Source organism: Dama dama, chromosome 20 (assembly GCF_033118175.1).
Source record: "Dama dama isolate Ldn47 chromosome 20, ASM3311817v1, whole genome shotgun sequence".
Taxonomy (NCBI): domain Eukaryota; kingdom Metazoa; phylum Chordata; class Mammalia; order Artiodactyla; family Cervidae; genus Dama; species Dama dama.
In genome coordinates this window covers 113,546,748-113,561,495 of record NC_083700.1, presented here as the reverse complement: position 1 = coordinate 113,561,495, position 14,748 = coordinate 113,546,748, and the positions used below count along the sequence as shown (strand labels likewise).

At 56.8% G+C, this 14,748-nt stretch overlaps 1 protein-coding gene across 4 annotated transcripts in view; it reads right to left on the bottom strand.

Moving 5' to 3' along the window:
• Positions 1 to 2,565: 2,565 nt before the first annotated feature.
• Positions 2,566 to 14,748, bottom strand: part of MLPH (melanophilin) — a 52,678-nt gene continuing 40,495 nt past the window's right edge. For 3 of the 4 annotated variants that reach the window (XM_061122552.1, XM_061122553.1, XM_061122554.1), the window contains exons 10-16: positions 10,382 to 10,567; positions 9,996 to 10,151; positions 9,428 to 9,520; positions 8,643 to 8,720; positions 6,837 to 6,894; positions 6,103 to 6,203; positions 2,566 to 4,832 (exon numbers count right to left, since the gene is read on the bottom strand). In XM_061122552.1, the coding sequence (XP_060978535.1) occupies positions 4,806 to 4,832; positions 6,103 to 6,203; positions 6,837 to 6,894; positions 8,643 to 8,720; positions 9,428 to 9,520; positions 9,996 to 10,151; positions 10,382 to 10,567 (699 nt within the window). In that variant the 3' untranslated portion in view covers positions 2,566 to 4,805. The remainder of the gene's footprint in view (positions 4,833 to 6,102; positions 6,204 to 6,836; positions 6,895 to 8,642; positions 8,721 to 9,427; positions 9,521 to 9,995; positions 10,152 to 10,381; positions 10,568 to 14,748) is intronic. The other variant, XM_061122555.1, reaches the window with a different exon arrangement.

Genomic DNA, 14,748 nt, shown 5'->3' with positions numbered 1-14,748 from the left:
GCATGGCATTCTCCAGACAAGAATACCAGGGTGGATTGCCATTTCCTCCTCCAGGGGATATTCCCTGCCCAGGGATCGAACCCGAGACTCTGTGCCTCCTGCACTGTTGAGGGGTTGGGGGGGTTCTTTACCACTGAATCACCTGGGAAGCTGCCCAACTAAGAATACCCATGTTCAAAATAAAGATGAGATGCCTCCCGTCCTGGGACCCCAGGGCTGGTCCTCCTTTGGTGATAAGACTCCCCTCCCAGGTGCCAAGGCCGTGCTGACTCACTGTGCACGCGCTGATCTGTTCTGTTTCCTGAAACCTTGAAGGGATGTATCCCTGACTTTAATGCTTTTTCGTTCTGGTGAGACAAAACTGCTGAAAGCCTGCTTCCCTGGAGCGGATTCTGAGCGATCTGAGAGGCCATGTCTCGGGCTGTAGCCCTGTTTGGCTCAGATAGAGCCCTTTCCTATTCCTGTTGTAGACCGTCTATTGATTACTTTACTTGGGGGTCCACCAGCAGGCAGTGGCACCGCTCCAGCCTCTCCCGCCTCATCCCAGAGCAGAGCGCGCGGCCCTGCTGAGAGAGCGGAATGATGCCCCCCACCCCGTGGTCTCTGGGGGCGGTCATCAGAGGACCCAGAGTGACTGAGGGGCCCTTGGGGAGCTGCAGGTGTCATGGCAGCTGGTGGGGCACACGCAGGTGAGATGCTCTGCTGCTCCTGCCGGGACCCATGAGCCCCAGGGAATGCCTGCAAGATGCTTTGTTTTTGGAGGGGGAGTGTTCACGGGGCACTTGGGATCTTAGTTCACCGACCAGAGGTCGAACCTGTGCTCCCTGTATTGGAAGCATGGAGTCTTAACCACTGGACCACCAGGGAAGTCCACACATGACCTTTTTCAGAACAGGGTCTTTGCTTGTGTGATCGGGGTAAAGATCTTGAGATGAGGGGGCTGTCCTGGAGAATCCAGATGGGCCTTAAATCTAACGATGAGGATCTTTGTAAGAGACGGGCAGACGGAGGTTTGGGACAGACAGACAGGAGACACAGGGAAAGGGCCTGCATGGTGGAGTCCAAGACTAGAGGGAGGAGGCCACCGGTGGGGGACAGCAGGAGTCTACATAGCCAGGCAGAGGCCGCGGACAGTCTCCCGGAGTCTCTGCGGGGAGCATGGCCCTGCGCGCCCCTCGATTCTGGACTTCCAGCCTCTGCCAGAGGATACACTTCTGCCATTCTAAGCTGCCCAGTTTGTAGTAATCTGTTTGAGCCGCTGGGGGCCCATCGAGGTCAGGCTGCGTGTGGTGTGTTTTCCAAGACACAATGTATTCGGTTTTATGCTGAGATGGTGAGTGAATGGGAGATGCTGGCTCCTTCCTCCTCCCCTCATTCTGGCTCCTTTGGGCTTTCCTGGTGGCTCAGATGGTAAAGAATCTGCCTGCCAATGGGTTGGGAGGGTCCCCTGGAGAAGGAAATGGCAACCCACTCCAGTACTTGCCTGGAGAATTCCAAGGACAGAGGAGCCTGGCGGGCTACAGCCCATGGGGTCGCAAAGAGTCAGACACAACTGAGCGACTAACTCATCACTTATTCCTCGATTCTGGCTCCTTCACCAAATAAAAGTTGTAGTAATTATAGAACAAGAGAACAAACAAGGCCAGACTTTGAGAAGAGCCTTGGGGGGTGGGGGGCAGACAGCCACCTGAGATGGATGGTTTGGGTGATGGTGGCAGTACCTGGGGTGCGGGGAGGCTGGGGTGAAGATGCAGGAGGTAAGCATGGTCTGGTCCTTCCTCCCTACTTGGCGCTGCCTGAGATGATGCTTGCCAGCCCCCGCTGCCCAGGTCAATGCCACGGGCCCGGACCAGGGGTCAGCACAGATTTCCCATACGTACTCAGCTCTGATTTTGTAGCATAGAAACCACAGACACAAGAAACATAGGGATGTGGCCAGATCTGCTGACCTGACCCAGACCGCTGCAGTGGACAGCCTCAGGACAGAACAGGAGCAGAGGGGCTCTGGAGAAAAGGGAAGGGCTGATCCGCCTTGGACGTCATCCCTTCAAACTGACAGGACTGTGGGGCCCAGGCCAGGGGGCTTCCTCCTCTCAAGGCTGCCCAGGGCTGGAAAGGCAAGGTGCAGGGGGCCGGCAGTGGGGTTCTGGTGACCTTCCTGAGGCCCCGGGCTGCCCCAAGTGTGGCAGCCAGCAGCCAGTGGTCCCGGGAAACCCGGGTCCACAAGTCACAAGGATGCTCTTGAGAGGACAGTCACACGCTGGACCACAGGTAACCCTGGAAATGAAAGCACAGCGTCCATGCAACACATCCTGGTATAAAATAAAACACAGGACGGCACTGAAGGGAGAGGGCTAGGATAGGCCTGTGAAACCAGAGCTGCCATCCTGGAATCAGCAGAGCGCGCGTCTTTGGCATAAAAACATATCTCAGGGATGTCCCTGGGGGCCCAGGGGTTAAGGCTTCACCTTCTAATGCAGGGGGAGCAGGTTTGATCCCTGGTTGGGGAACTTACATCCCACATGTCTCACGGCCACAAAAAAACAAAACATAAAACAGAAGCAATAGTGTAACAAATCCAATAAAGACTTTAAAAGTGGTCCACATCAAAAATAAACCTGAAAGAAAAATCCCGAATCAGTGACACGGCTGCTGACGAAGCGGGAGGGCAGAGGGTGGAGGTGTACGCAGAAGGCAGAGGCCAGCTTTCCCGATAGAACGTGAGGTTGAAGAGAGGGCAGAGCCTTGCCCAGAGCTCCTGGGGAGGATGGAGGTGACCTGAGTGGGCGCAGCAGGGTGTGGGGGTGAGATCTGGGGTCAGCAGGATGGGCTGATGTTGAGTGCCTGAGGAAGGGGTGGCTGGTCTGTGCAGGGGACCTCGGGGCGTCTGGGCGGCAGACCAGCCATGGGCCCCTAAAACCATGGTCCTGACAGGGAAGGAGAGGAGGCAGGAAGGGCCGAGGAGCCAGCATGGGACCGGGAGAACTCACATCCCTGATGGCCTGGCCACGGCCACGGATGAACACAGATCCCTGGGCCGTGCACACCATCAGGTGAACGAATGAATGAGTGAGTACAGCTGTGGACCTAATCCTTTGGAAAGAGGCACCAGTGTGTTTCCAGGTTGGAAGCTCTCTGCACTCAAGTTAGCCATGGAGCGAAGTGGCCACTCTGGTCCTTGGTGGGCCTGTTACCCTCACCTCCAGGGCAGGGCTCCAGGCCAGCCAGAACTGCCTCCCCCTCGAAGGCTAGGAGCTCACGTCGACCCCCCATTTTCTTTGTGAATTAAGGAGGACTGCACATCACAAAGAACCCATCCTCTTCCACATACAGGCATCTTGAACCATTTCCGGCACTGAATTTAGGAGCTGCCTACGTGAAGCAGCTTTCATTTGGAGAAGGAGGATCAGCTCCATCTTTTCCACAAACCCCAGCACACTGCCAAAGCCCAGGTCATCTGGATCAATGTAGACACCGATTCTGAAAATCGCCCTGGAGCGGCTGTGGGCCAGCTTGTGGGCAACATGGCCCCTGCGGGGACTGAGACACTGCGGGGTCAGTGGGGATGGGATCGGAGCTCGTGGTGCAGAATCTGTAAGCCGTGGGGAGACAGTCAGGTCGGAAGAACATCTTAGTAGGCAAGGCTCTTGGGCATCACAGGTTCACCATCTCCTTTCAGTTACCACTGAATACAAGCACCGAGCCGCCGCGAGAGGGAAGTGAGAGCAGACCCGGAGTCGCCTCGGAAGGCATTAAGAGGGTCACGAGGTGGCTTCCGGCCCAGCGGGAGGCTGCTTCACCCTCAGGGCTCCACTCTGCAGAATGGGCTGCTCTGACGTTCAAATAAACAGGTCCCCGTGAGCCCCCAGCCACGCCAGGGAGAGGGAGATGCGGTTACTGTGCCCAAGGCAGCTGCAGAGGGTCCCAGTGGGCTCCCCTTAAAGCTGGGCCGCACCCTGACTCCCAGACTGTCCGAGGTGGGGGAGGACTCGGAGCTCGTCTACGGACGAATGGCAAGTGGCTGGCGGGCGTCACCAGCTGGTCCTTTGCCCCACTGGATCCCACTGCAGTGAGCGGCAGTGCCGGGCCGGAGCCCAGCCTTCTGCCCGCCCGTCCAGCGTGCCACCGGGGCCTCCCAGCAGGCAGTGCGCCCCAACACCCGGGCTGTGAGCGGACGCCCACCTGCTCCCCCCGCACTCTCTGTCCTGGACCACGGGGTCCTCTCTCCCAGCCTGTGAAGCACGGGTGAACTCGAAGATGGGATGTGTGTGTAAGGAGATCTGACAGCCTATCCCTCCTTCTTATTCAGAGAGACAAGAGTCCAGTCACTTGTCCCGATGTCCAGGAGTGCTCACACATCCGTCCATGACCCGGCAGACACACTCAGGAGTACACAGATGGCTGGGGCGGTCACCGCGTCCTCTCCTGTCCATGCCAGTCATGAGAGCAGCATTAGGAAGCCAGCAGGGAGGGGGTAAAGGGTCACACTGAGAAAGATCTTCTTTGTGCTCTTCAGAAAGCTTAAACCACAGCATCCTAAGGGAAAGACGTACAGCCTAGATGCCTCTTACAAATCAGAGCAGCCACGGACCAGGTGGCCTTGGAGGTTGTCCATGAACTTGGGCGAAGAGCTGACAGTCTGAGAACTGCTAACAGCTCACGGGTGGGTTTCCAACACAGGCTAGGGTCTCTTCTTCTTCCTCCACTGGGCTGTGTGCAGCAGAAAGCGCGGGACAGGAGGCGGGACGCGGTGACCGAGGTGGAGGGGAAGAGGGTGGGTGTCCCGTCCTGGCGAACCTCTCCTCTTAGGGCTGGTGGGTCATCACGGGTTTCTGTGGAGCACAAACACGCACATGGACACACCATATGCACAAGTGGGTGTGAGATACACAGCCGTACACATAGGCACACACAGGCAGAGAAACTCACAGGTGAGGACAGAGGGACACAGAAACACACAGGCGTGCACACGAGTAAAGACGCACCTAGACACGTGAGTGTGTGCACATAGAAACACACAGGCATGCACACGGACACACACATGCACGCACACAGCTGCACACACAAACCCATGGACCTGCTGGTCAGAGGGCATCGGTCAAACCCCGCTGGTTTTTCACTCAACCTCTCTCTGCCTCAGTCTCCCCACCTATGAATTTGGGTCCATGACACTGGCCCTCATCAAATGGGCTGTGAAGATGGAAAGTATCTGACAGCTGAAAGCGCTGAAACATAGGAAGGTGTGTTCTCATTTGGAAGCACTTAGATTTTCAAGCCCCCACTGGCGATTTCATTATCAGTCTCCTGCAGAGAATGGCCCTGCTCTGGCCACGGCCCAGGCGGCCTTTGCCCGGCCCACATGGGGCCGGGCGGGGAGCCTCATCTGGGGTGGGCTGATGCTGGCTGTGTCGGACATGTGGGCCCCACCTGCCTGCCCGTCTCCCAGCCACAGGCATCAGCAGTGAGTGTTGTGAAATCCCTTGAAATCTGTTTAAAGATGGAGTCCGTGGAAATAACAGAGCGGTCACTTTGTCTTCTTGGACAGCCAAGGCATCGGCTCAGACTCGCGTAACCAGGATGGAGTCAGAATTGTTGCTGGGTGGTTGCAGCCAGCAGGTGGGGTGTGGGTGTGGACAGCGGTGGTGATCCAAGGTGTTGGGACCCTGATGGTGGCCACTGAGGACTCCTGCCTACCCCTGGGCTGTGGGCGTGACCCTGGTCCCTGGGCTTTGGGGAGGGACCCCAGGCTCCCTCTGCACCGAGGTCCCTCCCAGGGAAGCTGGGGGACAGCGCCGACCCTGGCATCTGCACAGGTGACTCAGCTACATGACCTTTACCGCACAGGGAAGGCGTGCGGGGCTGGGCAGGGGTCCCCACTGCCTCCTGGGCTGTCCCCGATCCCAAGCCCAGACCCCCAGGGTGAGGCGATCCGCCCCCCATCAGCCTGACACTCGGGTACCTTTAGAGATGTTTTCCATTTTCCTTTAGATCTTCCGTTGATCTTACTTTTCTTGTGAGTTTATCCCAATTCTTTACTTTGAAGACTTCATGTATCAGCCTAACAGGTCACAGAAGTCGCCCCAGTGAACCGAGAAAACTTACCGCAAAGCTGTGGTTGGCGGCTCTCTTCCTGCCGTTTGGGTTTCTCTGGGTCAGGGATCCGCGGTACACGGACTTCCGACTGAAGGAGTCATCATCTTTGTCTTTGGGGAAAACAGAAGGGGGCTTGTTTATTAATCACACACTTAGCTCAAACAAGTGTGTTTGCCTCCTAAGAAATTTTAAAAGGAGCATGAAAACAAACGCACCATCCAGGACGAATGTTGTGTGTCCCACACTCTGTGTGAGAAGGTCTGGAGCTGTGCACCGTGCATGCGTGTGCGTGCTCAGCAGTGTCTGACTCTTTGCGACCCCATGGACTGTAGCCGCCAGGCTCCTCTGTCCACGGGGTTTTCCAGGCAAGAGTACTGGAGTGGGTTGCCATTTCCTTCTCCAGGGGATCTTCCCAACCCAGGGATCGAACCTGTGTCTCTTGTGTCTCCTGACTGGCAGGCTGATTTTTTACCACTAGTGCCATACTGTGTATGTACAAATTAAATCACAAGACACAGACCCCCACCGCTCCACCTTTATGTGCTTAAAGCAGAAAATTCCAGGGATCCAAGCATCAACTCACTGCAACAGTCGCTGGGGGTGGCCAGGGGACACTGGGGTGTCCTGTGGGTGTCAGGGCATGAGACGTTGTGTCCCATGGCTCATGTAGAAATCCCGAGCCCTGATTGGTCATTTTCACGCTCTCTTAGGCCTGGGTAACGAGGGGAGCAAGTGACTCTTACCTTGGCTTTTGGGGTAATTGCTGAGCTTCCCCTTCACGAGACAGGGCACAGCCTCCACCTAGAAGAATGACACGTCTCTGGGTGTCACTATGTAGCTGTAATTTTTAGGGGCACCAAGGGGTAAATGCAAATTTCTCATCATTCAAGCAAATTCTGATAAATGAAGGTAACTGTCTTCCGTTCTTTGGCAATATTAGAACTTTAAACAGTACTAAAATGCATGTTATCAATAAATTACCAAATATAGAGAATATAAAAGAGATGCTTGCCTTTTGGAGAACTGCCAGTTTTGGGAAGGGACTCTCAAGAGTCTGTGATGTTGGAGAAGACTCTTGAGAGTCCCTTGGACTGCAAGGAGATGACACCAGTCAATCCTAAAGGAAATTAGCCCTGAATATTCATTGGAAGGACTGATGCTGAAGCTGAAAGTCCAATACTTTGGCCACCTGATGCGAAGAACTGACTCATTGGAAAAGACCCTGATGCTGGGAAAGATTGAAGGCAGGAGGAAAAGGGGATGAATAACAGAGGATGAGATGGTTGGATGGCATCACTGACTCAATGGACATGAGTGTGAGCAAGCTCCGGGAGACAGTGAAGGACAGAGAAGCCTGCTGTGCTGCAGTCCATGGGGTCGCAAAGAGTCGGACAAGACTCAGCGACTGAACAACGACAACGCCCAGCACCCATGGCTGCTGGCCCGCACCTTCCCTTCCCTCGCCCTCTCCTGTTGCTTGGCTCTCTACTCTGGGATAATTCTTTCTGTTTTGCCTCCTCAGGGGGAAGCGAGAGGCAAACAGCCTGACCTCCCTGGAAGTCCTGCCAACCCTGGCCCCCTGGGGTTTCAGCCCGGCTGCTCTGTGGCTGTACCGGGAGGCTGGCCGTGGATGCCTCCAGGGCCGGGCATCCCGCGACATGTCAGGGAGGTCACGGCCCTGGGAAGAGGGTGGGGTCGGGGCCAAGGGGCCTGCCTGAGACCCTCTAACTTGGTGGTCTGTGTGGTCTCCTCCCATCACTGCAATAGGGGTGGTGTCTGCCCCGGCTCACCAGGTACTGTAAACCTCAGATGGAAGGGATGGTAAAAATACCGTCTTTACTGGGAAGAGCGACCCAGTGCCGCTGTCATGAGAAGCAGAAGCGACTAGATGGTTACTCGAGATCTCCGGGAGCTGGCAGGATGTGGGGCAGATGCCGCTCTCCGTGGAGCCCTGGGACTGGAGTCTGCCCCCTCCCTCCCACCCCCACCCCGTGTCTCCCTGATGGGCAGGCTGAGGGGTGTCCTCACCCCACCAGCGTCTACCCTCTTGCTGCTTCCTGCACGGAGGCTCAGTGCTTCCCTCCCACAGCCTGGACGCGCGGCTCCCAGAGCAGGGCCGTCCCAGACCCTGTGCCTGCGAATATGCGTCCCCTGTGACTGGTGAGCACGCGGGGGATACACTTCCAGCACGTGGTCCAGGCACAGGACGACTCCCCTGTGACCTGTGGTGTCTCCGGGGCTCCGTGTTACCCTGAGCCGGTTACCCTGCCGGGGGTTCTGCCCGCCTCCCCACCAGCCCCTACCCCAGCCCTGCCCTCTGTCCCACCCTCCCACTCCCCTGCTGGGTTTTCCTGGCTTTTTTTCCCCTCCTACAGACACCCTACATCAAGCCTTGCCTCTGCGGGAAGCCAGCCTGTGAGACTCGCCAGGCTTCTTAAAGTCTGCATATTTCAGCTCCACCACCCACTGGCTTGTCCCGCTGCTAGAAAAGTCAGGCCAGTTGTTTACCCTCTCCCACCCCCTCGAGCCTGGGTGCAGTGAACACATACCTCAGCCTCATTCAAAGGGTCTGCATTTGGATCCATCAGACTCTGGCTAGATTTCCTGATAAGCCGGGGGAGAAAGATCTGGAGAACAAGGAAGGCGTCTGTGCGTCATGACAGCCTGTCTGACTTCCAGCCGCAGGGCAGGTGAGCAGGACTAAGGATGGATGTTCTTTCTATTAGTCAGCCTGAAAGGCTGGGATGACCTGTCAGTCCTCCAAACACGCCACTCCAGGGCTCTGGGTTCAGCAGATTAAAATACAGAATGCCCAGCTGGCTTTGAATTGCAGATCAACCACAAGTGAACAGTACTGTATGCACGCCCCAAAGAGTGCACAGGATGTGCTTATACCAGGAAATGACTTGTCGCACATCTTAAGCTCAGGTTCAACTGGGACATCCTGGCAGTTGCCCCTGGGGCTCTCCTGGGAGCACCTGCCTTTCTTCTGCCAGATTTCCTCAGTGTGGTCTGTCCGGGGATCCCCGACTTGAATTGGGAAGGATGCCACTCTCAGGTGTTTGTTGTGGGCAGATCTCCATCCTGCCCCTTGATCGCACCCGCTGTGAAGCGGAGCTCTATTAACCCTGTCCAGGCCCCCTCCTCCCCATAAAGCGCTCTTTATGTTAGAATCGGCAGTAACAGATGAAAAAGAATCCCACCCAGGTCACTGACATCAGGGGAGGGAAGAGGGAGGCAGCTGGTGGGGGCTCTCGCTGCCCCAGGCCACCCCGTGCCCCCTTCCCAGGGCTCCGGGCACGACCTCCTAGGGCCCCGAAGTCCCTCCACTCACCGGGAGGTTAGACTTCCTCTGGGGCTTTCCCGAGGGCTGCACGGTGAGCCCCGCTGCCCGCAAGGCTGCAATCCTGGACTCGATATTCGAAACCTGGAGGAAGGACAGATAGACGTCACTTGGAAGTCCCTTCTCAATGTCGCAGACCAGAAAGAGCAGCTGCTCTGGCTTCATCGAGTTTACTAATATGACACTTCCCCTAAGATGGGTGTCCCGACCAGGGGCACTTCCTGGGGGACCTCATTTTCACCCATCTTCCATGGTCACCGGAAGGGTCACCCACTCCCAGGGGTGAGGAGAGTGGTTCCCACAGAAACCCCCAAGTCTTGCTCTGGAGCCGACAGCGTGGGCTGCGCTATGCGAGCTCTCAGGGCCCTTCCCAGGCTTTCCGGGCCCCCACCATCTGTCTGGGGTGCCCTTCTGTCCCCGAGGAGAGCGGCGTGCTCCAGGCCACACACGTTCCGGGCGGCAGGCCAGCCTGGGGACTCCGGGTTCACTTATTCCTTCTCGTGAAGCAAACAAGTCTCGTCTCCCAAGCGGGGCGGGCATCGCGTGGCCACCCGCCTACCTGGCTCTCTGTCCGCCGCACCTCACAGGCCGTGGCAGCCACTCGGCCCTCCAGCTCCGCCAGCTCCGCCTCCGTGGTCCTGATGGGCTGCTCGGGGTCCCCAGGACTCAGCGGGTCCTTTTCCCGGCTGGGGGTTTGGCCTGCAGCCATGCACACCTAGGGCAGGGAAGCCCCAAGCGTGACCACGAGCCGGAGAGGCTGCGCGGCTCTCACTGACGCACGTCCCGTCCTGACGCTGCTTCTCTCTGCACTGCAGGGGCAGCTGGGCACCCGGGGCCCTCAGGGCCCACCAGGGGTTGTGGCTGGGCTGATGGCTTAGTCACAAACCGCTGATCTCTGGCCCTGCTTCCCCCTGTCTCCTGCTGAGACTGCTCGAGGGACCTCACCTCCCGTGTGGCCCCGGGGTGGTCCTCGGCAGGCTTGCTTCTGCCCATCCCAGCCCCTGCGTCCATGCCCTCTTCCTCCGCGGATGAGGTCCCTTGGTCACTGACGTGGCTGGTCAGCTCCTCCAGCTTTCTCTTGAGGGCCGCCTCTTCCGCGTCAGCATCGGTGGGCTCGTCGCCACCTGGATGCTGAAATGGACAAGTGGGTGGGCCTCACTCAGTGGGTCACTGGAATCACCACACTCAGAGGTAGGGCTCCAGGAGGCGCCGCATCCCCCGGCCCCCTGGGACTCAGCTGGAGCTGTGGTCTTGTCCATGCCCCACATGAGTGTGGCCAAGGTGCTGCCCACCCCACTCCAGAACCAGGCAGGGTGGGGTGTCCTGGAGGTCCTAACAGCATCCAGGTCATTGGAGAGGCACCATTTTGAATATCTCTCTGTCCCCAAACTGGGCCCCCAAGCCATTTCCTAGGGCTTAGCATCACTGCTAAGGTGCCAAACCAAGACTTCAGCCTGAATTGTTTGCAACTGGTCAGCTGAGGCTCAGCAAGTTGACACATCTGTTCTCTGGGTTTTCCTCTATCCCCTTCATGTTTAGACTGAGGCCCATGATGGCCGTGTGGCCTCAGCATCACCCAAGGGCTCAGGGGTGGGGCCTGAACTTGCATAAGGACAGTGGTATTCATGTCTACCACCCACATCATGTCTCTGCCTGCCAGGCTCTGTGCCCACCCCTCCTGTCAGCTTTGCAAGGGGAGTCAGAGTCGCAGATGCCCGCCTGGAGCTGAGACGTGTCCACAGCATATTTGTGACTCTTGTGTGAACATTGCAGGCATGTTTTCTATGAGACAGTCAGCAGCACCCTCACCACGTGTCCCTTCTTGAATCTAGAGCCAGGGAAGTTTGTCACCTGGCTTGGATGAGATTCATACAACCCAGAATGTCTACTTCTCTGCCTCAGCTGCTAAGAAACACAGAGGGAAATAGTGCTTGTATCTGCCAATCTCTGCTCCAGGCTCTTATCTGTGTATGTGCTTCTCAAAACTAATTTTCAGGGTGGGATTATTTGGTCATAATTGCTAATGTCTCTGTTATAACGGCAGTTGTGGTTAGAGCATAAACGGGGCTGGAAAAGAAGGGAACCAACACGTATGGATGTGAGAGTTGGACCATAAAGAAGGCTGAGCCCTGAAGAGTTGATGCTTTCAAACTGTGGTGCTGGAGAAGATTCTTGACAGTCCCTTGAACAACAAAGAGATCAAAACCAGTCCATCCCAAAGGAAGTCAACCTGGAATATTCATTGGAAAGACTGATGCTGAAGCTGAAGCTCTAATACTTTAGCCACCTGATGCGAAGAGCTGACTCATTAGAAAAGACCCTGATGCAGGGGAAGACTGAAGGCAGGAGGAGAAGGGGATGACAGAGGATGAGATGGCTGGATGGCATCACCGACTCCATGGACATGAGTTTGAGTAAGCTCTGGGAGTTGGAGATGGACAGGGAGGCTTGGCGTGCTGCAGTCCATGGGGTCACAGAGAGTTTGACAGGACTGAGCGACTGAAATGAACTAAGGCTGCACCCCTGCATGCCTCTGAGTCTCCTGCACCATCTGCTGGGTGCACTGAGGCACAGGCTCTAGGGACAGCTGATGGCAGGGGGCCTGGATGGGGCAGGGGATCCCCCCAACCCCTGGCTCTCTGAGCACCACACACGAGCTCACAACCCAGGAAATCTCAAGAGAGACCTGGGTGGGTGCCTCAACCTCCCTTAACAAAGGGGCTTCAGCTCTTTCTCCTCACTTGGCCGGGACCTGCCTGGCCCCTGCCTGGCCCCCGGGGGTGACCTGGCCGCCAGAAGCATGACTATATCAGCAGGATGTCCACAGCTGACACCTGCATGTCCGCTCACAGACCTGGAGCAGAAGGTGGGACTCAGTGGTTGGAAGACGGAGCTGCACCCGCCATCAGGACACTGACACCCACCACCCTGGGAGCTCCAGACACCAGGCGATGGAAGGAGAGCTAAGCGCGCCATCGGGGACGTGGGCTGGGAAGGTAACTGGGAGGCCCGTGTTCTGACCACAGGGCTCTGAGACATCAAGCTGCAGCAGGAGCGGGCAGCGGGGCGCGGGAGACACGACTACAGCAGGAGAGGTGACATGTTCGGCGTCACTGCCATGGGCAGTGGACCCATCACTGCTGATCGTGAGCCACACAGGAAGGTGGGCATTGATCGCACCAGGCTGATGGAACGAAATGGCCAGTGCCCCGGGTCACCGTGGGCCAGGAGGCGCCCAGGTAATGACCTAAAGTGACTCAACGTACGGCTTCCTCGTCCCTGAGTCACCAGCTCTTGAATCTTGAGTCACAGTCTATTAGCTCCCAGGCCGGGGCAGAGGAAATCAATTCTTCCATTTTCCTCTGAGCCCAGCAGATGTATCTTTCCTGCCATTATCTCATCCGTGGGCTGCCTTGTCTTAAGAGGCAAATGGCACCGGCGGGCTGGGAAGACTGTTCCGCGTTGTTTTGTAGGTAATTAGTTTGATCTTCACAGCAGCGAGGGCCCTGAGTGGGCAAGTCTGCCCAGAGAGGAACATGAGCTGAGAAACTTAACCATGAAGGTTTCAGGCAGGGGGAGCCCTGCAGTCACAAGTGGCTGCTGGCAACTGGAACCAGCTCTGGTCACACTCTGTGTCATCTGGCAGGGTGGGGAGGGAGGCTCCGAGGACAGGGAGCATGCTCCCCAGGGAGCATGGCCGGCATGGAACATGTGGCCAGAGCGTAAGAGCTGGACCAACCAGAGCCCAACACAGGCACGGTGAAATGTCACCTCCAGAGTGAAACAGAAGGAAGCGCACCCCTGATGAGCGTTCAGGAAGTTCTCGTCCTGATAGAGAGGGGCTGGGGGGCGGCGTGGAGCCACGGGGAGGCCACAGTCCTAGGTCCCGGAGGCGAGCTTCGGGTTCCACGCTGCTCTCTGGGCGAGGACTCGGCCGTCTGCCTCCTGGACGGCACAGACACGATGCACAGAGCACCATCCTGCTTTTCCACCTGGGATGGAGAGCCACTGGCCCCGTGAGACACCACTCCCCCACAGCCCAGGGCACACCTGCCTCTCAGGTGCTCAGGAACCCAGTGAGCTCCTGGCCTTCCCTTCTGCAAGAGCGGGAGTTGCTCTGCCCTGCATGAGCTCTGTGTTGAGGTAAATCACACGTTCCTGGGACACACAGGTAGCAACTCAGAATAAACTCCTAGTGTTTTCAGCTCTTTTGCAGCAAAATGTAAATGAACAACTTACAAATACAGTCCAGACAGACACAGGCCATGGAGGAAAAGAAACTACTCTCACTTGATTCTGGTGAGGCCCTTTGTGGGGAAACTGAGTCAGTGTCTGGAGCCCAAGCTCTCAGGTCCCCAGTGCTCACCACCCACCACTCGGGGAAGGGTGTGTGCCATGGCATGCCATCTCAGCGCCTTGGAACATGCATCCTTGGTACCACATGCTATGCCATCTTAGGCCTCCTCTAGGCACGAGTGGTTGTTTATACAAAGTCTTTGCTGAATATCCCTCACCCAGAAAGTCCTGACCATGAGTACAGACTCAGAGACAGACAATGGAAGACCATTCAGATTATTCAGATTATTCTCAAGAACTCTTGCCCTCCCACGGGCACGTCTCTGAGAGCCGATTTAGAAGAGCTGCTCTGAGAGGTGGACAGAGGCAGAGACCTTCCTCCAGGGGCCTGCAGCAGCTCCTCCATGAAGACCCTGGAAGGGTCAGCCCTGGGTCTTCACTGACACTCGGGGATGCTGCTGCCTTGGGAGGTTGCTCTTCATCCTGCCCAACTCCCTGTTCATAAAGATGTGGAGGACACCCTGCAGGTGAAATGTTAGTTGGAGTAAAGAAAGTCAAGAGAAAGAAATGGAGAAGAATTCTGGAGACAAGGTACAAGCATGAAATTCAAGGAGGTGAGAAGGAGGACTGGTGTCAGTTGGGCTAATACCGGGATCTGTATTTTCCTGAAAGTCACTGAAGTTGCTAAATTAAAAACTTGCTGAAAATAGACAACTTAATTCTAGTCTTCATCCCATTGTCCTGGGAACTGGGAACTGCTCTGCCAGCTGTGTTCTGCAACCCAGGGAGGTCTTTGCCTGGGGACGTCTCTGTCTGGGGGAGGTCTCTGTCCTGGGGAGGTCTCTGTCCTGGGGACGTCTCTGTCTGGGGGAGATCTCTGTCCTGGGGAGGTCTCTGTCCTGGGGAGGTCTCTGTCTGGAGGAGATCTTTGTCCTGGGGAGGTCTCTGCCTGGAGAGGTCTCTGTCCCGGGGAGGTCTCTGCCCTGGGGAGGTCTCTGTCCTGGAGTGGCCTTTCC